The following is a 22,058-nucleotide window of genomic DNA, read 5'->3' on the forward strand; positions in this document are numbered from 1 at the left end:
ACTCATGGGCTCAAACAGTTATGAACAATAGACTAAGCCCATGTCCAGTTATATGAACATAAATCCATACTTACTTTACTGGAGTTAACGGAGTTACACTGGATTTGCATTTGTGTGAGCACACACTCTTGGCTGTGAGTCACTTGCTCATAGCCTAGTGGTAGGCATTGGCAGAGTACTGTGGGCTTCCTCCACCAGCATTATTATATCTCATTGGAGAAGAACATTTATGTATTTAATATATACAAAAATATGTTGAATATTGCTTTTGAATTCAAATTCTGAAAAATCAATTTGTGATGTTATTAAGAAATTGAAGAGAACTACAACCTTAAAAAGTAAAGTCAGAAGAGACCATTAGACAGAAACTGAGGAAATCAGCAGTTATCCTGGGCCCAAAACACTGTCTAGTATGTTACATTTATGAATGCATTTGGAAATACACATTTTTAAATCTTTAAATGAGTACTCAATTTATACCGGATATGTATATAGCTCACCATTTAAAACAAATTCTATCTGAAATAACATTAGGCAAAAGCAGTGGGTGGAGTACTGACACATAACATGAACAAGCAGAGACAAATAAATATGTTTGCATATCCAAAGCAATCTTTACTAATGATTTATCTCCCTGCTTCTTTCATTTATACAGATATATTCTAGTGTTCTTATGTTATACTCTGATCTTTCCCTGTACTTATGCATAAAAAACTGAATGAAAAAATTGCCCCATTTTACTCAGAAAGTTAGAAAAATATAAATTCAGAGTTATAATTAGCCTTCTTAATGTTAAATACTGTATCTCTTTTCAAGTTTGCTGTAAAACTGTTAGTGAATGTATTTTTAAAGCTATGATTCTCAGGATCTTCAGTTTCAACTTCTGTGCTTTCAGTGTCAAACATCTTTCATAATTTATGTTTTTCTTCAAAGGGAAATAAACACCATGTTTCCACTTTTACTAAATCTTATTGATATTAATTTCTTTGTCAAATCTAGTATAACTTACCCAGGAGGTATATTTCTGCAGTACAGATTGTCTCAAGGCTGTGAATAAGTTGTAATCTTCAGAACTATGATGTATTTGGTGCGCTGCCCACAGTATATTAACCTCTGCAAAACACATAATTTCTAATGAGCTATGTACTAGAGAACAAAGCAACACTTGTTTCCCAAGGCCTTTTTTCTCAAGGTAAATGCAACTAATCCCCCAACTTACACTTTGCGGTTTTACCATGGTATAGCAGGTAATAAAACGTAATGCTCAGAGCTGAGTTTGGGTAGGTTAGGTTGAATGTCAGCAAGTGAACCCAAGTTAGTGTAACCTTCATGCTGAGGAAAGCAAAGCTGTGGCAGGAGCTGAAATCAGTGCTGGAAGAGCAGACGGATGTGTGAGATGAGAGTTAAGCAGCCAGAAAGCCTGAGCCGAGTCCCAGTAACATGAGTCAGTAGGAGCTCTGTTACAAGGTTCAGAGGGACAAGGACTGAGGATGCTTTCATGCTCCCATTTGTTTACTTAAGATACATTTCAAGACTAAAAGCAGATACAAAAAGTTCAAAAAATCTTATGCTTAATTTTAATCAATGTAACTGGTCTGCTGTTATGCTTATAGTTTTCTGGAACATGTAAATCTTCAAGCCTACTTGTACCACAGACCTGAAAATACAGCTAGTGCCTGCCCACTGGTGACAAAAGGCAGAACAAATGGCTGCTCGCTGGGAACTCTGGACTTAGAGGAGAGCAGTCACTCTATTGTGTTACAGTCAAAAAGAAGTTACCCAAATAAGAGCAAAGCCAGTGTCAATCATGTGCTCTGAAGACATGGCACCTCTAATGCACTGCAGTGTAGCAGGATACTTCAAAATCCTGATTGTATTTCAATCCATTTTCTCACTTAAGTAAAGATCTGGGTGGCAGCTCTTCAGCGGATACTGATATTTGGACAGTCAAGACAGAAATGGTCATGATGATCAGATGTACAGGCACAAGCTAGGAGGATGACTTAAATTATAGCAAGATCAGAAAGTGGGTGGTTAATCCAGCCCAAATAATGCCTGTGTAGCAAAAATCTAAATTTGAAGTGACATGAATTCCAAGGGATGAAGTGCACAGAAAACCTCAGCCAATTACAGAAATTAAAGGTCTACTGGTTGACTGCCAGCTGCACACTCCCACTGCCACTGCCTTGTTTCACCAGAGCAATTAGAGAAGTGCCTTTGGCAGATAGTAGAATCGCCTTCACAGAATTATTTTATAGTGTGTATTTAAAGGCCTAAAATTGTCTGTTGCCCAGCTTAGATCAAATAGTTTAGGTCTGGAGATTGACATATACCTGCAATGTGAAGCAATGACAAAAAAACTGCGTTAATGAATCTCAAGGTGTCCTCACTATTTCAGAGGACTAGCTAGTCTTGTAGCAGGAGGTAACAGTCTTGTATGCTAAAAATTGAACATTTTAAACTTAATTAATTTTGACTATTTGGTAATTTACATTAAAACATAATTTTTGAATGTCCTCTAAGTCCTTGAAAATCCTTACAATTGCTGAATTATAATTTTAATTTCAAGTACCATGAATTATTTAATACTCAATCTCAGAGTTCTTCCTTCTTAAAAACATTTGTTCATGAAGGAACAAGTGTTCACTATATCAAGAATTAGTGATCTCACTCAAAAGAAAATCCCAACAACATCTGAATGTGACTCTGCCTAATGATTTCACTCAGAGATTAATTATTCAGGTGAGCTTCAGTACTCAATAATAGTTTGTATTTGAAATGTTTCCCAAGACCTCGACAGAAGCTAAATGAGTGAACAAAGCATCTGAAAAGGTGGAGGTTAAAGACCTGTCTCCTTAGTTGTTTTAAAAGCATTTACTTCCTATCACAAACTGTGTGTAACACAAACCTCCACTCAATGAAGTACAGCTGTACAAACAGGGTACAGTAACTGGATCTTGCTTCTTTCCCCCAGTCATTTTTCAGCATTACGAAAAGTTCAAGGAAGGGAATCTATGATGATTTTTACAGTCTACTTCCATTGTAGTTAAGGTCAAACGGTTTTCAAAATGAATTACTAAAAAGGCATTTTATTAGCATTCATTTTCCGTTAAACTGCCTCTTACACTAACAAGAATATGGAATAAGGTAACTGAATATCAGTAAAGTGTTAATCTTTCAGATGTCCAAGTCAGCTTAAATGATCTATTATTCAAAAATATACCACAGGAATTAAGGATATAAATTAAGGATATAAACAAACAATTTTGCCACAAGCAATTTAACTGCCAAAGCTATTTCTGACTTCTGTTATGGTTAAGTAAATTAAATCCTGCTCCTTAATCCTATTCTTGTGGGCATCAATGGCACAGGATATGTTACATTCCTTGACAAAATAGACAGAGTTGATGATAAAAAATAATTTTAGCCTTGAAAATTTACCTGATGAAACTGATAAAAAATATCTTTTAATTTGAAACAAAAGAATAACATCATGAATAAGTGTGAAATAGATCACCACAAAACTCAGTCTTTAATAATTAGTACAGTACTTTAAAAATATTATCATCACAATGCCTAAAAGACATCTCACAAATGTAAGAAACAGACCAAGCACTCTTCAAGGAATACAGCTGCCTGCTCACCATCTACCCGCAACAGAAACTGAAATGTTTGTGTCTATAGAAGACTTTTGGTTCCAGTGTTTCATTCATAATGCTAACTACAAGCAAAATGAGAAAAAGTTATTTGGATGAGAACAAAAATATAAAAGACTCTCCCACATGCACTTTTTAAAATGCATTTTTACATACTGATGAAAAAAAGAGAGCTAGATTAAAATATGGCCAAATAATTTTTTTAAAAAACAATCTATGTAGAAAACAGGAAGTACTACTGCATTTTGTAGATATCTCCATAAAAATTCTCCCATGAAGCTACAGGAAAAGAAGAAGGTGATAGAATTGGAGAAGTCACCTCTAATGGAATTTTTTATGTTTCCTAAGTCAAATGTGGTTGGTACAATTAAAAAATACATAACTGCAATAAAAGTATGCACAAAACCCCTGCTTTTGATTTATGAGACTGAATGTCATAGAATCATAGGACAATTCAGGCTGGAGAGAACCACATGAGGTCCAACTACCTGATCACAGTAGGACCAGTTTTAAGTTCCTGAGTACTACATCCAGTCAGGTCTTTGAAAACTTCCGTATCTTCTACTGTTACGATGAACTATCTTTAAAAGAAGATAAAGGTGGCATTTCCTTTTCATGTAGTTGGGAGGAAAGTTGCACAAATTATAACCCAGCACAACAAGGGCCTCCTTTCCTAGTGTGGCTTTCCTCAGGCTCCTGTTAATGGGTGGAGACCTGATAAGCTATTTGCATCTGGGGAAGAACAGAACAACTAGGTCTTGATGCTGTAGTTAATTATTGTTTAATACATTATTACTACCATTGCACAAAACTACTGAATGTTTTCTTCCATCACTCAGTATAAATTGTAAAAGGATCAGCATGTAATATCAAAAGAGAATACATTATGTCATGTAGATAGGTGAGGAAGGAAAGAAAATTGGTGCTGCATGGGAATTGCTAGATGATTGAAGAGTTATCATCTGGCCCTCAGTTTTCACTCTGGCTCTTTAAGTCTCCATGAAGCTATTTTAGTCAGATGTGTAGCTGCTAAAATCAGTGGGCTTCAAGTGGTTGAGAAATTTGTATTCAAATATTAATTCTAAAGGAAAATGAGATGTGTATTTTTTAGCATGAGTTCAATATATGAATTCTACTAATTGACAAAGAAAATTACAGGCTGAGGGAAGTGGCCTGGAGAAGGCCTTGGGAAACTTAATAGTAGCCTTGCAGCACCAATGAAGCTCCAGTTACTAAGGAATTGGAGCCAGGCTTTTTGCAGCAGTCTCACTTTATCTTCTTTTCTGGGTTTTCCAAAAGGAAGAAAGATTAATGACGATATCCTTCTTTTCTACTTCTCTCCCTCCTCCTCCAAATTAATACACAGAATGTTTAACACACCCTCACAACCATACTGGTATCACAACTAATGATTCTACTTAACTTTAATTATTTTCTATTTCAAACTATTTTTTCGGCACTAATCAAATCCTTTTCTATGAGACCCTCAGGTAGATCCAATGTCTGGAAGCATTTCACTACTTCTGAAGGATATCTTTTGTGGCAGTAGAAACTAGTAATCATGCACGTAAGATTTATCTTTGAGAATACATAATGTGGAGAGTTCAAAATGAGACACTTGTTACTAATTTCTGTAGCTTTCAGTGATTTCCACAGCCCAACACACTTTGATTAAGAACAGGAGAAACTATATATCCCAAAAAATCCTGTAGTCTTGTCAAGAAGTGATGTCAATGAAAACAATCACTTTACACGATCCTCAAAATCAGTGAAATAGTAAAGAATTGATAATTCTTCAGTGAAATATATGTGTATATATATATAAGATAGACCTTTTAATTAAAAGGGGGTAATTTATTTGCACACAGCTTTCTAAGAAGTGGATCTAAAGCAAAGTGGAAAACTACTTAAACAAAACCTCCAGTTTCACTATGCTTACTACCTCTTACAATTTAGACACCTTCAGTATTCACTGAGGAATTGAACTACAATTTACCTAGCTAGAAATTTAGAAGACAGCAAAATTACCTTTACTGTGCCATGGATTACCACATTATGATGAACTCCACAAAGCCAAGCATGGAAGCCAAGCACAAAGCCAAGAAGCTCCTTGTCCAGGACAGGGTCCCTGCTGACCCTGATGTAGAAACCACTGCTTCCTAGAGCAGCTGTGACCTGCAGTGGTTCAGGGGAAGGTACTGTACTGCATTCGCCCACAAGCAATAGAAAAGGATCTAGTTCTCAAAAATGTCCTGGAATGTTACATCTTCTAGTCTTTATTTTTCTATGTATTTGCACTCTTCCTGCATAGTATTTAAACGATTTCTCCAATAAACTAGGCGCTTTTCTTAGTCACAAAGCAACAGTTGTTTGATCACTTCCTGCCTTCCTGCCTTGTTTTAATTGATCTGTTCTCTTGATGCTTCTGAAATGTCTGAATAAATCTCTTCTCACTAAGGGTTTTTCTCAAAATCGCATTCCCTGTTGGATTCTACACTTCCATTGGATGAACAACCACCAAGACCGAGTGCCACTTAAGATTTGTTACTGCGAGGGACACTTCCTCAATTTTTTTAAAAGAAAAGTTGGCAAAAAAAGCCCTGTATTTTGGGCCCCAGTGTGGATGCCTTCATTAAAATTGGGAAGTCACCCTAGGATCCATTCCACCTCACATGAAAACAGAAATGTACCTACACAGATCAGTCATTGTCTTCACAAGAGAATTAGCTCTGATCCATACATGAGTCCTGTGCTTAGTCTGTCGGGGTGTAGTCCCTCTTTTGTTACTCTCCTGATCCAGGTTTGCTTTCTGTTTTTTTGTTGTGTTAGTGTTGTTCAATAAGGGATGCAAGACAGGTAATCTATGAAAAGACTTTGCTTCTCCCTTATTAGAAATATAATCCTTATAGGCACAAATTCTTTCCTTAGTTACGTTAGTGTAAGTGTAGGACTGCATAGTTTTAATGAGAACAGGATTAGATCCAAGGAATTTCTCTGGAAGACTGTATCATATACCACACACAAAGCATGTATACAGGGAAATGTACACTTTTTTTTTTTTAAGTAAGACATTTTTCTTACTTTATGACCTTGGCTACAGTGAGTGTTAGCCATCTGTATTCTCAGGATGATCAGCCATGTAAATCAAAAGAGTAGCTGTAAGGGGATCTGAGTTCAAGTGTTGATTTAGACTTGATTCTCTATATAGCTTCAAAGAATTTTCTTAACTTTCTTCTTCTGCACATTTTTATTGAGAAACACCTATCCGTGAATGTAGCTGACACAGACCACCTGTCAGCATTTTAAAGGTAGGAGTTCAGACACTGTTTAGAGTAACAGGAAAACCAGAATTTGCTAGCCTTTGCTCCTAGAGTTGGCTTGTCAGGTGGAGAAGTGAAACAAGCATCTCTTCAGCCTCAGCACCATCTAGTCTTCTTTGGTCATTTTGTGATTAAATACATTGTGGTAACCAGGTAATTCTGGAATAGACAATCATGCAGCATGACACACAGTCTCAAACAGAAAATATGCTACTGCGAGACACTCTGTAGGCGATACAGTTCCAATCCAGCCGCTTAATTAGGAAATTTCACTAGACATTCAGCATCCAATCCTTCCATGATGCAAGATGTGCTTTTTCTGTGCTTTTTTCACCATTATCTCTGTTTTTCAGCCCTCTTCTTAAGTTTCTGCATGTGGTCAGCAAACTATTTAGCACATGGGCTAACGTACAATCAAGTAATATATGATATATGCTCCCATGGCTTAGGAGCCAAAAATCAGAGCAACCTTCTACAAAACCTGGCTCCACAATCTGTGTACAGGCCAAAACCTCCTGCCTGATCTGCTGCCCTATGAGTTGAAAACACAAAACTGCTCCCACACAAAAAATCCACAATAAGATCTGCAAAACTTAACATGTCGAATGGCCTAGGAAAACGTGGGAAGAATCAAGACAAGCCAAAGTATTACATATGCTACCCAGAAAAAAACAATGGGCCTAATCATATCCCCTCTTAGCAAGAATCTGGGGAACTGTGAATGATACTCAGATACACTTCTAAATCTGTCAAATACTTAAGATCTCAAGAGATTAGGAAAGTAGAGCTTGACCAGGTCAAAAATTATGGTCTTATCAAGCCATACATGTCCTGTTATTTCCTGGCATACTCACAAGCACAGGACATCAATGTAAAGGCTACAAAAAGTCACATGGCTCCCAAACACTCAGTATCTTCTAGTAGGAGGAATTCCGTTGGAAGTTAAATTGCATGGATTAAAATTTGTTCAATGCATTTATATCAGTGTAAACAACAGTAAGGGTCTCAATTAACTGCATTAAGACAGTCCTAACCCACAGCCTGTGAGCTCTTCATACAGTTGCTGGGAACTGAGCAGTGTGTTACCACACATGCCATGGAAAACCACAAAGGAATAAAGGTTATTAGGTAAGAATTCAGAAATTAATTCACAGTGACTCAATCTCAGACTTCACTCACAGTTTTAATAGAAAATGAATATGCATTCCTTTGTGTAGAAAGATACTGTAAAGATAAATTATCCAAACCAATTTTAATAGGCAAATATTGGATATGGAAGCTTCCACAAAGATGAACAGGAAAAATTCAAAGATGAAGAAACACACAGAAGGAATGAAGTTGAAGTAATGCGTATATATTTAACCTCTGAAAACAGTGGAATCTTTGGCAAGTCTTTCTGTACACAGCAGGTCTCTCACACAAATTCTGCTATACCAACTTCCCTGATGAACTTTTTCCTCACACATTCCTTAAGCCACCCATTCAAGTTCTCTGTTTGCTTGGAGGCTTGATTCAAGTACCTTGTCTCTCAGTTTTCTGACTTCTGTAAAATCCTGTAGGTGTAAGAGTTTGAAAACAGCTCTGATTTGTACCAAAAAAAAAAATAAATAATAAATTGATGCCACGATAGTTTCAAGAATAACTAAATCATAGCATAAAATCTTGCTTGTGAACACAGTTCCAAGCCCTGTCAAGCATTTCCTCCCAATACTGGATTCAAAGTTTTCAGCCACCCTTTCTTCAGTGAGGGTTCCTACTGCTTATAGGAAGGTTTATCCGCCTTAAACTCTCATAGCCTCTTGATTGAGTGACACAGTATATGTTAACTTCTGCAGCTCATTGATGTAGCAATTTTTTGCAGCACTTAGTTTTTTCTGCACCTTTTTTTACTACAAAGAGGAGCATATGGCTCATTAATTGCACAACTATAAATCATCCTGTTGGTGAAATCAGATTTATATAATAAAAATCTGCAAGAAATCTCTGTGTAAAGAAGACCCTCAACAGCTGGTGCAAAATTACTTCTATAGATCTGTGCCACTTTAAACAAGCTGCAGACTCAACTCAGGCTTCTCTAAATATGGCCGATTACAGCACTGGCAATCTTTAGCTCTGAGCACTTGCCAACCTGTATAATCTAACTCGGTGTTACTGAATACTGATGTCAAACTGTGGTATAAATGTGTGAAACACATTAACTGTGACCAAATTAGCACTCTACTCCTTAGCTTGATGATAAAGAGAACTGAGACTAAAATAAATCCTTTTTAAAAAAAAAAAAAAAAAAAAAAAAAAGTTCAGACAACCTGCATTTTTTTTTACTTTCTTCCCCCAAAAGCATCTCAGCCACTGAAATGTCAGCTTGTGCAATTTGAGAACATATTCATCTTGAAGGATCTTGGAAACTGCTGGAATGAAATAGAAAAAAAAATGAGAAGATAATTCTCCTTTTGTTTTTTCAGTGGGGGAGTGGGGGTTAGAGTTCTTATTCTCCTGTATTCTGGGCTGTCTCTACAAAAGATTGATGTCTGGTGTCACCGTTAGGAAGTGCAAACTGTTCAGCTTCATTGCAATCTATGTCCTCATCCTCTTGCTCCACAGGATACCACATACTTTGGCAGGCAATATTCAGATGGGAAGCACTTTAACGGCAAGAATGTATGCCAGTGAAACCTTTTCCCACAATGTTCAAAACCTCTGAAAGTGCATACATTAAAGCAACATAAAGCTGCAGGATATTAGGAACAAAACAATAACTGATACGAACTCAGCCACATTAATCTTCCTTTTTGCCCCTCAGAACAATAATTTCAAAGAATGTGAGGGAAATACACACACAAACAAAAAAAGAGGAAAAAAAATTAACTGAAATTAATTAAAATCCTCCAAAAAGTATAAATGTTCTCTTTCAAAGTAAATATCCAGGATCCCCTCATGTAACTTTTAACCTGCAAGTCAAATGCCTTCATTCATTTACTTGGTTCTTCATTTTTCCAAGCCAGATACAGTAAGAATTAACACTGAAAAGTCAATGGAGTTAAGCTGGTGTAAAACAAGAATTATTTCAACACAGTTTTCTCTCACAGAGGGCTTTAGATTATTTATTAAGCCAAGCTCGTGAGTGATAGTGGTGTAGAAATGCAGACTAAATTTGCAAAGGAATATATTGAAATTTACTGAGATGTCAGGAAAGCTTGGGGGGCATTGAGACACAACACCCCCTTAAACAAACTTTTAAACATTCACATCCAACTGTCACCCCACTCCTTCACATACTTGCAAGCCATAGAAAGAGCCAGACAGATACTTCAGGCAATACACATGAGCTTTGTACTCTCCGTGGACCTAATCCAAAACTTACTGATTTAAGCTGAAAAATATCCATTAATAGATTTTGAAACAAATTCATTATATATTATACAATTCAAATCAAAAGACACTTAACACTTTGAAGTCAAGTTCATATGTTTGGCAAGATTGGCCACCCATATTTGTTTACGCATTTGTTTCTCTGAAGAGAAAAAAGAACCAATATAGTAACAGATACTGTATGTTTATTTAGCAGTGATAGGTCCACTGTATTTGGTAGCCATACTGCTTCTTTACACCATGTGTGATGCATACAAAAAGCAACCTATGCTTCCATAGATGATGTTTAGACCAGTGTTGTCACTACTTACGCTGTAGTCCTACTTCTGAAAGCACACAGCTAACCATAGATCCTGTGTCCATCAAGTATTTACCTATTGCTGCATCTGTCATAAAAGATGGGCTATGGGCACTATTAAGCATGTTGAAACTTTAGTAACTTTTTCCATTTATCATTCTAGCAAGGACATGGAAGCCATGTAGACAGATAGAGACTAGAACACAGACAACTGTCAAAGCCTGCAGCCCCAATTTAAAGATTAAAAAGAAAGGGAGCATATGAGCTTGCCTTTGCATCCCACCAAGCCAGGATCCATCTGGTAGAGCCCACCCTTAAGTGTGACAGCTAGGACCATCGAGAGGATGCCTCTAGCACCTGAATCCTATGTTCAAGGTTTTCTCTTCCACCACTTCCTGCTCTGTCCCGTCAGCAGGGAACAAAGACATGCACCTAAATTAAATCTACACAGTTAGGTCTTTACATTGGATGGGAATACAAGTATCAGCAGTATGATCAAACAATTTTAGCAAAAAGGCATGAAACCTTCTTTAAGAAAGCCTTTTACTTCACTGTCCATTGCTACTAATGCCATCTCTTGAACTTTGACCATCAGAGGAGTTACTTTATCCTCCATTTCCTCTTTCCCCAAAATATGAATAAACTATTTACAAGCTGAAGACTGGTGAAGTTACAACAGCAGAGTTTTGCATCCAGAGTCTATTTCAGTGTTTGCTATAATTTTACTTAGCGATGTTTGTGGGACAGAAGCTGCTCCAGCAAAGCCAGCAAACACTCTAACAGATTACGGGTCTAGGAGTGCAAAATGAGGGTTGGCAGCAGCAGCAGCTAACAGCTGAAGCCAGGGGTGCGGGGGAGCAGGACTACCAGCAGGCTCCTATGATGCTAATTCAGACTGATTTGTCAAAGAGCAGTTATAGCACTTGACCTGTAAAGGCACTCCTCCTACATGCTCACTGGTTTTTGCAGCCACATGTCTCCTGACTGATGTTGCATTTTCTGACTTTAAAGGCCTACAGCTAGTGGCTGGATAATTAGTAGCAGAGCTCACAGAAAGGAAAGGATGTCAGAGACAGAAAATACCAAGAATGGAAAAGAATTATTTTTAACTTATGAATTACATTTTAATATAGCCCACTGTAAATTAATTAATTTTTATCCTTTGTCTGCCTGATCTAATCTATAAAATAAGGTAAGATCGAAAGACCAATGCAGGATGCATCTGTTGCAATTTGCACCTTCCAAACACACAGCAATAAATATTAAAGCTATGAAGTGCAAGATACTAGACTGCAGTCTTACCTCAACCACTAAAATTGCATATAGGAAACAGATCTGCCTAAAAAAATAGGCTTCTCTATTTTATAAAGTGCTATTATTAACTGGCAAGGGTAGGGTATTTCATTTTCGACATAAAAATAGAAGTTTTTTGCTGCTTTGAAATCTCTGGTTAAAATCCATTGCTACACAAAATAACTGACCTAGAATAAAAGCATGCCGTTGGCCTCTTTAGGCAGATTGCGCCAAACTTAACTTTAGTCTACAAAAAAAATCCTGTTACTCCACAGCCAGTCTCCTCCCACAGTTAGCAGGGGAGGCAAGAGAAACAGAGAATCTTTCTCTTTATCAGCAAAGTGTTGATTTTTTTATGGAAAACATACTTGTAACTGCAAAGTTTCACAGTGTGCTAAGATATATCAAACAGTAAGCATTTATGTATAATTTCATAAGATATTTTATATGTATGCCAGTACCCATTATCTCTATACCCAGCATGGGAGCTCTAAAAGCTTGAAAGTTGAATGACTACCCGGTATTGATCCCAGCACTAACTTACATACTTAGGTAGAAAGCTCCAGCAATGGATGAAGTATTTTTTTTTCAGCTGCTTAGCCACTCAGCAGCAGCAATGGCCAGAGGGAGCACAACACAACTGTGCCAGTCCAAGCTAAGAATATCCTTTGCTAAAACCCCAGAGTAATTGCTCAGAGCTTACACTAGGGAATCAAGACCCAGATAATCAAAGTAGTATAATTTACAGCACCTGGTGCCAGTATCACAAACTCTGTGACAGTGGCTATAGCACAGGAACCTTCTTTATTTCATCTCCAGGGAGAGGGGAAGAAGAGGAAAAGAAAGAAAGAAAAAAATAAAAAAAGAAAAAGAAAAAAAGAAAGGAAAAAAGGAGAGAAGAAAAGGAGGAGGAGAGAGAAAAGAAAGAAGAAAAAATCATATGAACACATGTGAACCTAATTTAGATTTAGTTGCTGAAATACATCAGGACAGTAAATTCACATGTGTTTATAAAGAACTTGAGGGATATGAAGGTTGACATTATTTTGCAGAAACAGTGCAAACCAATATTTAAGTGATTGTTTAAATAATTTTAATCCAATTTAAATAACACTCCAAATTATTTAACTGCCATAAAGAAGCACCATATCTGATAAACAGGAACTGAGAGACATGGGCAAAGCAGTAAATTTCTCTGTTCCTAAGTGTATAGGAATAAAATGTTGCTTCACAGAGCTGTTGTTCACATGCTCCTGTTACTAGCAAAAAGAACTGTAGCTAAAGAGTACTAAATACTTGCCTTGTTTCCCCTCAAAATTACAAGAAAGATGCCTTGATGCAAACTGGAGAAAAGAATAATGAATGTCTCATCGGGATGTCAGTACATATTGTAAATAGTACAGGTGTCTGTTGATAAATCTAAAAGCAAAATAAACATCTATATTCTGTAATTGTCAGGTCAATCATAATACCACTTAGATGTTCACTTACATCAAACCACTCTTCTCATCATCCACATATTTTCTCTGAAACTAGATTACAAACCCTTAGATCACGAGCATTTCTTTTTGTGCATTTGTTGAGCATCTAGAACCTACAAGCTCCCAGCTCTTCTGAGACTTTGGGATCTCCTAGGCCATAAGACCACATAAGGTCCAAATAATAAAAGCTATAAGGAAAGATTTATAAAGGTGTACAAGAGACAGATACATTTGTTTCTGGAATAGGATAGGACTAGTGAAGTAGAGCTCAGTAGAAAAGCAGGTGGTTGAGATTATAATCAACCAATCAAACAAACTCAGCCAAGCTGGACCATATGGCCTTTTTTCTGTTACTAATATTACTTATGTTCCTATTCAGCTGTAAGAAGTTACAAATAGTTTACCTGTTCAGATTTTTCTGACTCAAGTTACATAAGATCAATGCTCTCACTTCACCATCACATTAAAAGTTATCATGACACTGTCTGTAGTTGTATTTAATAATTTACAATACTGCCTACCCAGAGGAGTAACTGGTAGATGTAACAGAAGAAGTTTTGCCTTTTACAACACAAATTATGTAGCAAACCATATAAAAAGGGAAAGGAAAAAAAACACCATCCAACTAAAAACTTAATCTAGAGGATTAAGTGCTAATAGACACTAACAAAACCTGAAGTTAAACCATATTTCCTGTATTAAAAGATGAAATTTTGAAGAAAAACTAATGGGCATGACTAACCTGTAGTCACACAGATTGCATGACACATTAATATACAACTGCACCAACCATGTCTAAATCTCTCCATCTAAAATAGGTCACAGTTCAGAGACTATAAATTTAAATTCAGGAAGGTACTTCACAGATGCAAGAAAAAAAAATTAACATCTCTAAGATCCCAATTTGCATTAATTTATTTCAAAACTATACAAGCAATTTTTATATGTAATACAAAATTTATTTTCAAACTAATGCAAGAATGGCTTTTGCCTGACAGCACATCTAAATTACTGTTAGCAAAGCAAGCATATGACCAGTTGTGTTGTGTACTCTGAGGATGTAAAGAACCAGTGAAAAAGTTTACAAAGAGTACAGGAGTGACAAGCTTTACAGGATTACAACAACATAAGAGCAATTCACTCATCACCTATCTATTTTCAATGACTTAAGAGCAATTCATGCAACATCTATCTTTACTTGCCAAAATAGCTCTCTGCTCTGTAATTTGATCTCATACATTATAATATTTAAGACAGCATAAACTATGCCTATAATACGCTTTATATAAGTTTAAAAGTATATAAGTGCCTTTATGCCTGTTTACATTTTAAATGTCATCTTGGTCAATTAGTCTCTGAGTTTTGATTCAGCTCTTCAGGCACTCCAGGTGCAGGATCATTAGGCCAAGCAAAGAGCTGCTAAATTCCAGTTCTTATCTATCAAGAGCCTTAGAGGATATTAAAAATATATAAACTATCTGTATCTGTTCTTCATATATGTTTCTTAAAGCAGGCATAGAACACGGTACTTCCTTCAGCTACTAATATTCATAGTTATTGATCGCTGCTTCATTTCCTCGTAATTATTCCAGGTGAATGCTGGAGGAAGAGTTTGAAACTAAAAATATGCTATGGCTCCCAGAATAAATTATATTTAAAAAATAACTTTAACAACACACTTGGCACATTTTCTTGAACCTGATGCTGCATTTTCATTGACACACAGTATGAGTTTTTGGCCAGTTTACCATTCACAGTGACAGTACACAGCACATTTTCTTTATACATACTGGGCTGGCCTGACAATGGAATGATGAGTGACCACAGCCAAAGCTGGTGGAAAGAAGGGCACCTTCCTAGGTGCAGAGAAAAAAAGCCTTGCGTGAGGATTATTCAAATCAGGATGTCACTATAAATTAACTGGAAGTTGTATCCCACCTTGGAATGACATGGTGGGCAGGCAATATGTGGTTTTTAACATCTTTTTCCACCTTGATGCATTCTGAAGTTTTTGGGTATTTGTATTCAGAGAGTTTTCTTGTCCTGTTTCATACATGTATCTCTTTTGGTAAGAAAAAGCTTTGGAGGTCAAAAGCTTTCACTATATTCCAGCATTCTTGCATTTTAAGGAAAGTCAGAACAGCAGTTTCAACTCAAGAGTCTCATCAATTTGGGACCTGTTACAGGTGGAGATGTAATTATTTTTGTGTTCTAGTGTTTTGTTCAACCAAAATTACAAAGATTTAAAAAGGCTTCTTTTATTTTGCACCATGTACAGTCTTAACAGCCTTTGTATAAGTAACTGATCAATTGAAAGAAGTTAGTATTTACCCATGTATTACATCAACTAATGCCAGTCTCACTACTTCAGCACAATAAAATAAGCATTAATGCAAAAAATTAAAATGAAAGAATATAATGACAGGTACTTTTCAGGAGTTTCTCTTGAAAGCCACAACCATAATCTGTATGTGATACTCTGAATAAATACTGTGTTAGTGTACTCTATTAGAGATGTTAATGTATGCAGATTTTATTCCACCTTTGCATTTTTAAATGAAGATATTTTTTCTTAACTACTTGCTTTCCTCCTGTTTTAATGCAGCAAAGAAGAGCAGAATGTTCAAACATAAATCAGTCAATATTGGAAGGATACTCAAAAAGTGAAAAGAATAAATGGCAAAACCAATAAATTCTATGCTATACAACACCACAGTCTTTACTATGACTCTTCTAGCATATTTTCAAAGGTATCAACATTCTCCTTGACTCTTAGACCAACAGATGAACATGCACAATATGGGAAATTAATAATAAGCACATTTCTCAGAGACTTCTCAAAAGCAGTAAATAAATAGCATGGTCAAAACTTCCTGGTCCCACTTAATTCAGCTCTCTTTACTTCCAGTAGAGAAATCAGGTGAACAGATAGAATCAGGTTGGGACCTCACACTTTCATGAGCCTGGCCAGAGACAGAAATCTGTTTACATAAAATCCATGAGTGGATTTGCTGTAAGCACTGGCATTTTTTAACTTTTTAAAGATTTCTGGAAAGTATCTTTTTACCAAAATTACTCAGAAGCTTTCATTTTCATCCTGTTTAAGGAAAAAAATAATAACAATTCTATAATTATGCTTATTATTATAAATCATAAAAAATGAGAAAAGTTGTATTATTCTATTCAGTATGTCTGCATTGTGCCTTATATTATTTTAGTAATATATATTTACATAGTTGAAGTATTCTTATCATAATCTGTTTTATCAAACTAGAGTAGGCAAAAATGGTATATAAATAGAGCTCAGGAAAAAAGTCCCACTCACAACTAAGTTTTTGGATAGGTCTTAATCCTGCAAGGTGCTAAGGCCTCAGCGGTGTGTATGTACAGTCAGCTGTGTCAGTCTCTTCTTGAGCTGCAATGCTAGACTAGAGCAACAGGAGATCATAAAGCCTGTGAAACAATGGGACTCTGCAGACACCATTAATAAAATTTATTGAACCTAAACTATAAAATTTCACACCCTTTGTGTCCTATCGATGTTAGGAGCTTACATATAAATTGCCAACCTCGAGACTCAGTGAATATTGAGTTTATGCCCATGAAATTTAAAGGTGGAGAAGTTTTCTTGCAGCTTAAAGAGTGAACCACAAATTACAAATATTTGCATAAAATTGTTAAGATAAATCAAGATGGTCACCAACCATAAAGATCCAGAAAATTTTTTTCTAGTCACTTTCAGAAAGCACTAGATTATTTTTTTATTTCTAGGTTGAAAAATTTTGCTGATGGAATAGTACTAAAAAAAACTTACGGGTTTGTTTGTAAGTTTTGTTATATGTCAAAATGTTGGAGGAAGTCTTGACAAAAAAAAACAACCAGCATTTTGAGTCCCAGAAAGATACCATACATTTAATGACATCCCCTCTGCAGTAGTCATCTATTGGTATACAGATAGATGTGACTGTCTACGAACAGAGATCCTACTCATAGCCTCTTTTACTAGGCCAGTTTTCAGCATAATTGAATTTCAAAACTTCAGATATGTGTGTAGGAATTTGACTGTGGCCACTATTTTGGAGTAATGAACGAGTCCCAGAACACTCTGCACATCTGATGAGTTCTCCAGCTGCGACCCAGAATTACAATTTATCATAGACGAGATCTGCTGGGTTCTATTAGGAAATGGTTTTAGAAGTAGGGGAGTGAAGACGTCATAGGTCACAGTCAAGGGACAGCTGAGAAAGTCTGTTTGGATTAATGCAGCCTCGCACAACTGTCTTGAAAAATTTTCAGCTTCAAATACATCTGTGCAACCAACTCTACCATAGCAATTTTGAGGACAATGACCAAAAACCAAGGAAAATGATACTATGTTCTCTCATAAAAAGTACTTCCCACAAACAAGCAGAATTTTACAGGGCTTGACTGAGTGAAATGTTCAAATCATGAGGGAGAAGTTGCAAGGGGCGAGCAGAAGGGATAGGTCAAATCCTTTATAAAATAAGCATCAGCTACATATTTGCTATGTGTGGCCTCAGTACTGTTGAGGGAGCCATGAAGGAAAGCCTCCAAGAAAAGAGACTAGGGGATGTAACTTAAGAACAAAGAAATCTTTAATACTAAAATTCCAAGGAGATTTTAACAGTTATAATATTAAGAACTTATATGTTGTAACTCCGTAAGTATAGCGTGTGCACTTTAACTATTTACTTACTAAGTAAAAAATGTCTCAACTTTTTTACAGCTACAGGAAAGTAATAAATGACTTGGTTAAGCAGTAAATGGGGAGAAACACTGCAACGCTAGGGAGAAGAGTTTTTTATGAAAAGTACTGTTATCTGATTTTAAAATAGATCATGATAAATTTAAATAGATCAATTTTTTAAAAACAATTACTATTTTTAAACAGGCATATTTCTTTCAGTGGGAATTTCAGTTAAAAGTAGGAAGCATAATAGGATCAGCTGTTAATAGCACTAATAAACTGATTAACAACACATATATATTAACAACCTACACTGGTGTCCAGCTGATCAAACATGTTTGTCCATGGACAGTACAATTCAGTAAAAAGTGTAAATTATCTTGCTGACAGGGATCACCCCGATGGACAGCATTTTGCAGAACTGTGCAGACTTATAATAAGTACTAAAGCATACATAAGAACCCAGAACTTTTAATATTATATGTATACAGATTAAATGATCATTTTTCACTTAAATAAAGTATTAATGCTTTTTCAATAAAAATGAAATGTATCATAAATATGTTGTGACTTTGCTTTAGTTACTAATTATTAATTGAAATCTTTTTCTCTGTTCATTTCATACAAAAGACAATATAATGTAATGGATATAAAAGCTGAAGTAAGAAAATATTGCATTAATTTACTACAAGAGTGCTGAAAGTTAATGAAGTTTTAGCTAGATGAGATAAATCAGAGATGGCAATAAAGGAAACTATAATATTATCTGTACTTTACAATTTCCTATATTTCTGGATCTTACACCTACGGAAAATTAAAATTATGCCTTTCTTGGCAGTATAGTGGATTATTAAATTGAATCAGTTTAAGGAATGAGCTTATGCACACCTGAGCAACAAAGCAGTCAGGTTAAGATGGCAACTGGACTTAAAGGACAAGAAGATGCCGGGGGGAGTGTGAATGGAGGAAAAGAATGGAATGGCAGAGAGTTCTGTTTCTGGATTTGGATAGTTGCCCCCATGGCCCACACAGTGTCGGATGCAATCGGCAGCCATGTGCAGGGTGACAGAGAGTGGGGGATCAGGGCTGCTCCCTTCAGAGATAGCTCACAGTGAGCAGGGCTTGAAGTGATTAGAAAAGTGAAGCAAAAAAAGAGAGGCAATGCCTCTCCTCCACAAACTGAATGTGAGCACCTGGTTTCACACCCACTTAAGCTTTGATGGCATTGAAAGGCAAACGTGCCTAAGCCATGGCAGCATAGCAGTCTGAAGCGGTAAGGACGAAGTACAAAATTAAGCTTCCTACCCATACATGCAAACAAAATTCATTGATGAGCCTTGTGAATCCAAACGTTTTTAAGCAGAGGTCTCATGCTCGTGGCACAGGAGGACATTGGCTGTGTCCTGAACCAATGCACCTGTTGCACTGACAGTGGGATCTGCCAGGCAGTTGTGCTCTTCAGTGGCCCTGTACAGCCACACTGCACATCAGAGCTATCTCACTCCATCAGTTTCATTGTCCCACCTAATTTTGATTTTTAATTTCAGAAATAAAACCCCTCTACTTATATAATGTATTTTCTGTGTACAAATTTCTTAGATTGGAATGCATATGTGGAAAAACTCTACAGTTTAAAGGCGTTTAGTATTCAGCTTCTTTCCTTGCTAGGAGTAGAAAATGAAGGTGTATTTGTTTTAAGGATAAGAAATACTGAAAGGAAACATTTTCTTCTAAAACTAACAAACATCAAAATACTTCCAGTGCCTAAAGTTAGAATTCTGAATACTGTTTCCCACAGTATATAACCTCCACTGCAAATTTTGCTTGCAACCAAGACATCTGATTCTTCGTTAACCACATAAATAACTGTTATAAGTCAATCACAAATTTGCAGATAACAAAGAAAAGAACAATCTTACTTCTGAGTTTCGTGTTATTCTGACACATCAGAAAATAAAACATAGGTATATTGATTTTTTTTTTCATAATCCAAAACTCAAAACAACTCAAGGCATCATTGTTCTACTGGCTTAATGAAATTTAGTATTTACTAAAGCTTGTAGAAGCAAAATTTGCTGTAAAAACTTAAAATTTTATGTTAAACATTTCCAGTGCCTTCCTCATCACAGAAACTGGCCTCGAACTACTGAAATGCCCTCAGCATGACACTGTCATTTTGAATCTTGAACCTAAATTTAAAATTGAGATAAATCAGAAATGAGGAAACACTGTTGTTGATAAAATAATTTATTTTTTAATAATAGCAAGGGATGGTGAACATATGTCTATATTTCCAAATGAAATCCAGTGGCAGATTTTGGGCTGTGGTTTTGAGAGTGTTTTTGTAATTTTAATATAAGCCAAAACTGTTGGTGCTGCAGAAAATATAACCAATTTTTTTTAATTTTCTTTTTTTTTTTTCTGTGCATGGGGTTCTTGACTGGGATTTAGTTTCCAAAAACTCCCTCAAAGGGATTATGCCTAAATTAGAAAAAAATTTCTTTCAAAATTTTAAACATCTTAAAATGATGAAAATTAATGAAAAATCATATGCTGAGACTTGGAATTACCTTGTCAAAATGAAGTTGTCAAAGTAACAATAAAGAAAATATTACAAACACCACAAAAATTAAATTTAAAAATTAATTAAAAATAGATAGTTTAATTATCCATCATGGCAAGGTAGTCCTTTAGACATTTTAACCCATCCTTGGAGAACAGTCCCTAAGAAATCAGGGACATAACTCTGGCAAGACCCACAAACACTACATTAAATCAATGAGATTAAAAGGCAGCAACAAAATTGGGGTTGTGACAATATTTCTTTTTATTTCAGAATATGTATAATGCACTTGAGTCACACTTGCTAGGATTTTTGTTCATTTGTTCTTCTGAAATCACAAAGTCTGGAAACTTACTGTTTAAAAATATTTCCATTGAGACTGAAGATTTTTTTTCAGCATTGAGCAGGACCAAGAGTGAGGCTTAAGTAATATTACAGTTTTTGTGTCAGATGTAGTAAAATTATGAGATTTAGTGATAGCACAGTATTACAATCCACTAATAGTGAAATCTGCCTTCTTTGTTGCAGCACAGTGCTACTGCTGCACTATACACTGCTATACCTATGAGCAATCCTGGTCCAAGCACTTCTCAGTGTGTCAACTGCACACCTGAAATCAAACTCAGGACACACAAATCTAAAACAACTTTCATAAAGGTTAACGGAAAACTTACTCAACTCCTTAAGTTGACTAAAACCCAACCAACCAACACCTTTGAAGAAAGTACTTTTTAAGGTTCAACCACACATATTTGATGCCATGTGTTCTAATGGAAACAAATATATTCCCTGCTATCAGCCAAGTTGTACAAGTTAAATACAAAATTGAAAGCAATCTAACAATGCTACAGTATAAATAAAGATTTAAACATTTTGCATGAGGACGTATGGTAACTAATAAAATATGAACACTACTTTTAGCTTACATGTACTATACATACTTGATAAGAACTGCTTTTGTAAATCTTAGGATGCTTATACACTTCCTTACATCCTTCAGGTTCAAAGCATCAATCTAACAGCTAAAAATGTAAAATTTATTTCAGTTCAGTTGTGAAATTCTGTTCACAAGCCTGTGCTAAAGCTAATGACGCATTTGATGGAAGGACAAAAGCCACAATGGGTGCATCTCATCTGTTTCTGGAAGAAAACTATTTTTCCACTATGACAAGCATAACATGAAAATGGAGTACAGAAAATGGAAGTTCTTATTAAGCTTTAGGTAAGCATTTTGGATATTTGCTTTTATGTGATAAGGTACTATATTTGGAACAAACGAGTTATATTTAAATAAATTAAATTAACATCTGTATCCTATTACCTATGTATGTATATTTAAACAATTACTGACAGACTGGTAATATTGTGTC

The 22,058-nt window shown here is 35.8% G+C and overlaps 1 protein-coding gene across 4 annotated transcripts in view; it reads right to left on the minus strand.

Moving 5' to 3' along the window:
* Nucleotides 1-22,058, minus strand: part of AGMO (alkylglycerol monooxygenase) — a 194,591-nt gene that overhangs the window by 115,868 nt on the left and 56,665 nt on the right. For all 4 annotated transcript variants that reach the window (XR_007888514.1, XM_051609488.1, XM_051609486.1 and 1 more), the window contains exon 4: nucleotides 1,010-1,113. Coding sequence is in view for 3 of the 4 variants with exons in the window: in XM_051609488.1 (XP_051465448.1) it covers nucleotides 1,010-1,113 (104 nt within the window). In the remaining variant the exon portion in view is untranslated. The remainder of the gene's footprint in view (nucleotides 1-1,009; nucleotides 1,114-22,058) is intronic.

Source organism: Apus apus, chromosome 2, assembly GCF_020740795.1.
Source record: "Apus apus isolate bApuApu2 chromosome 2, bApuApu2.pri.cur, whole genome shotgun sequence".
NCBI lineage: Eukaryota > Metazoa > Chordata > Aves > Apodiformes > Apodidae > Apus > Apus apus.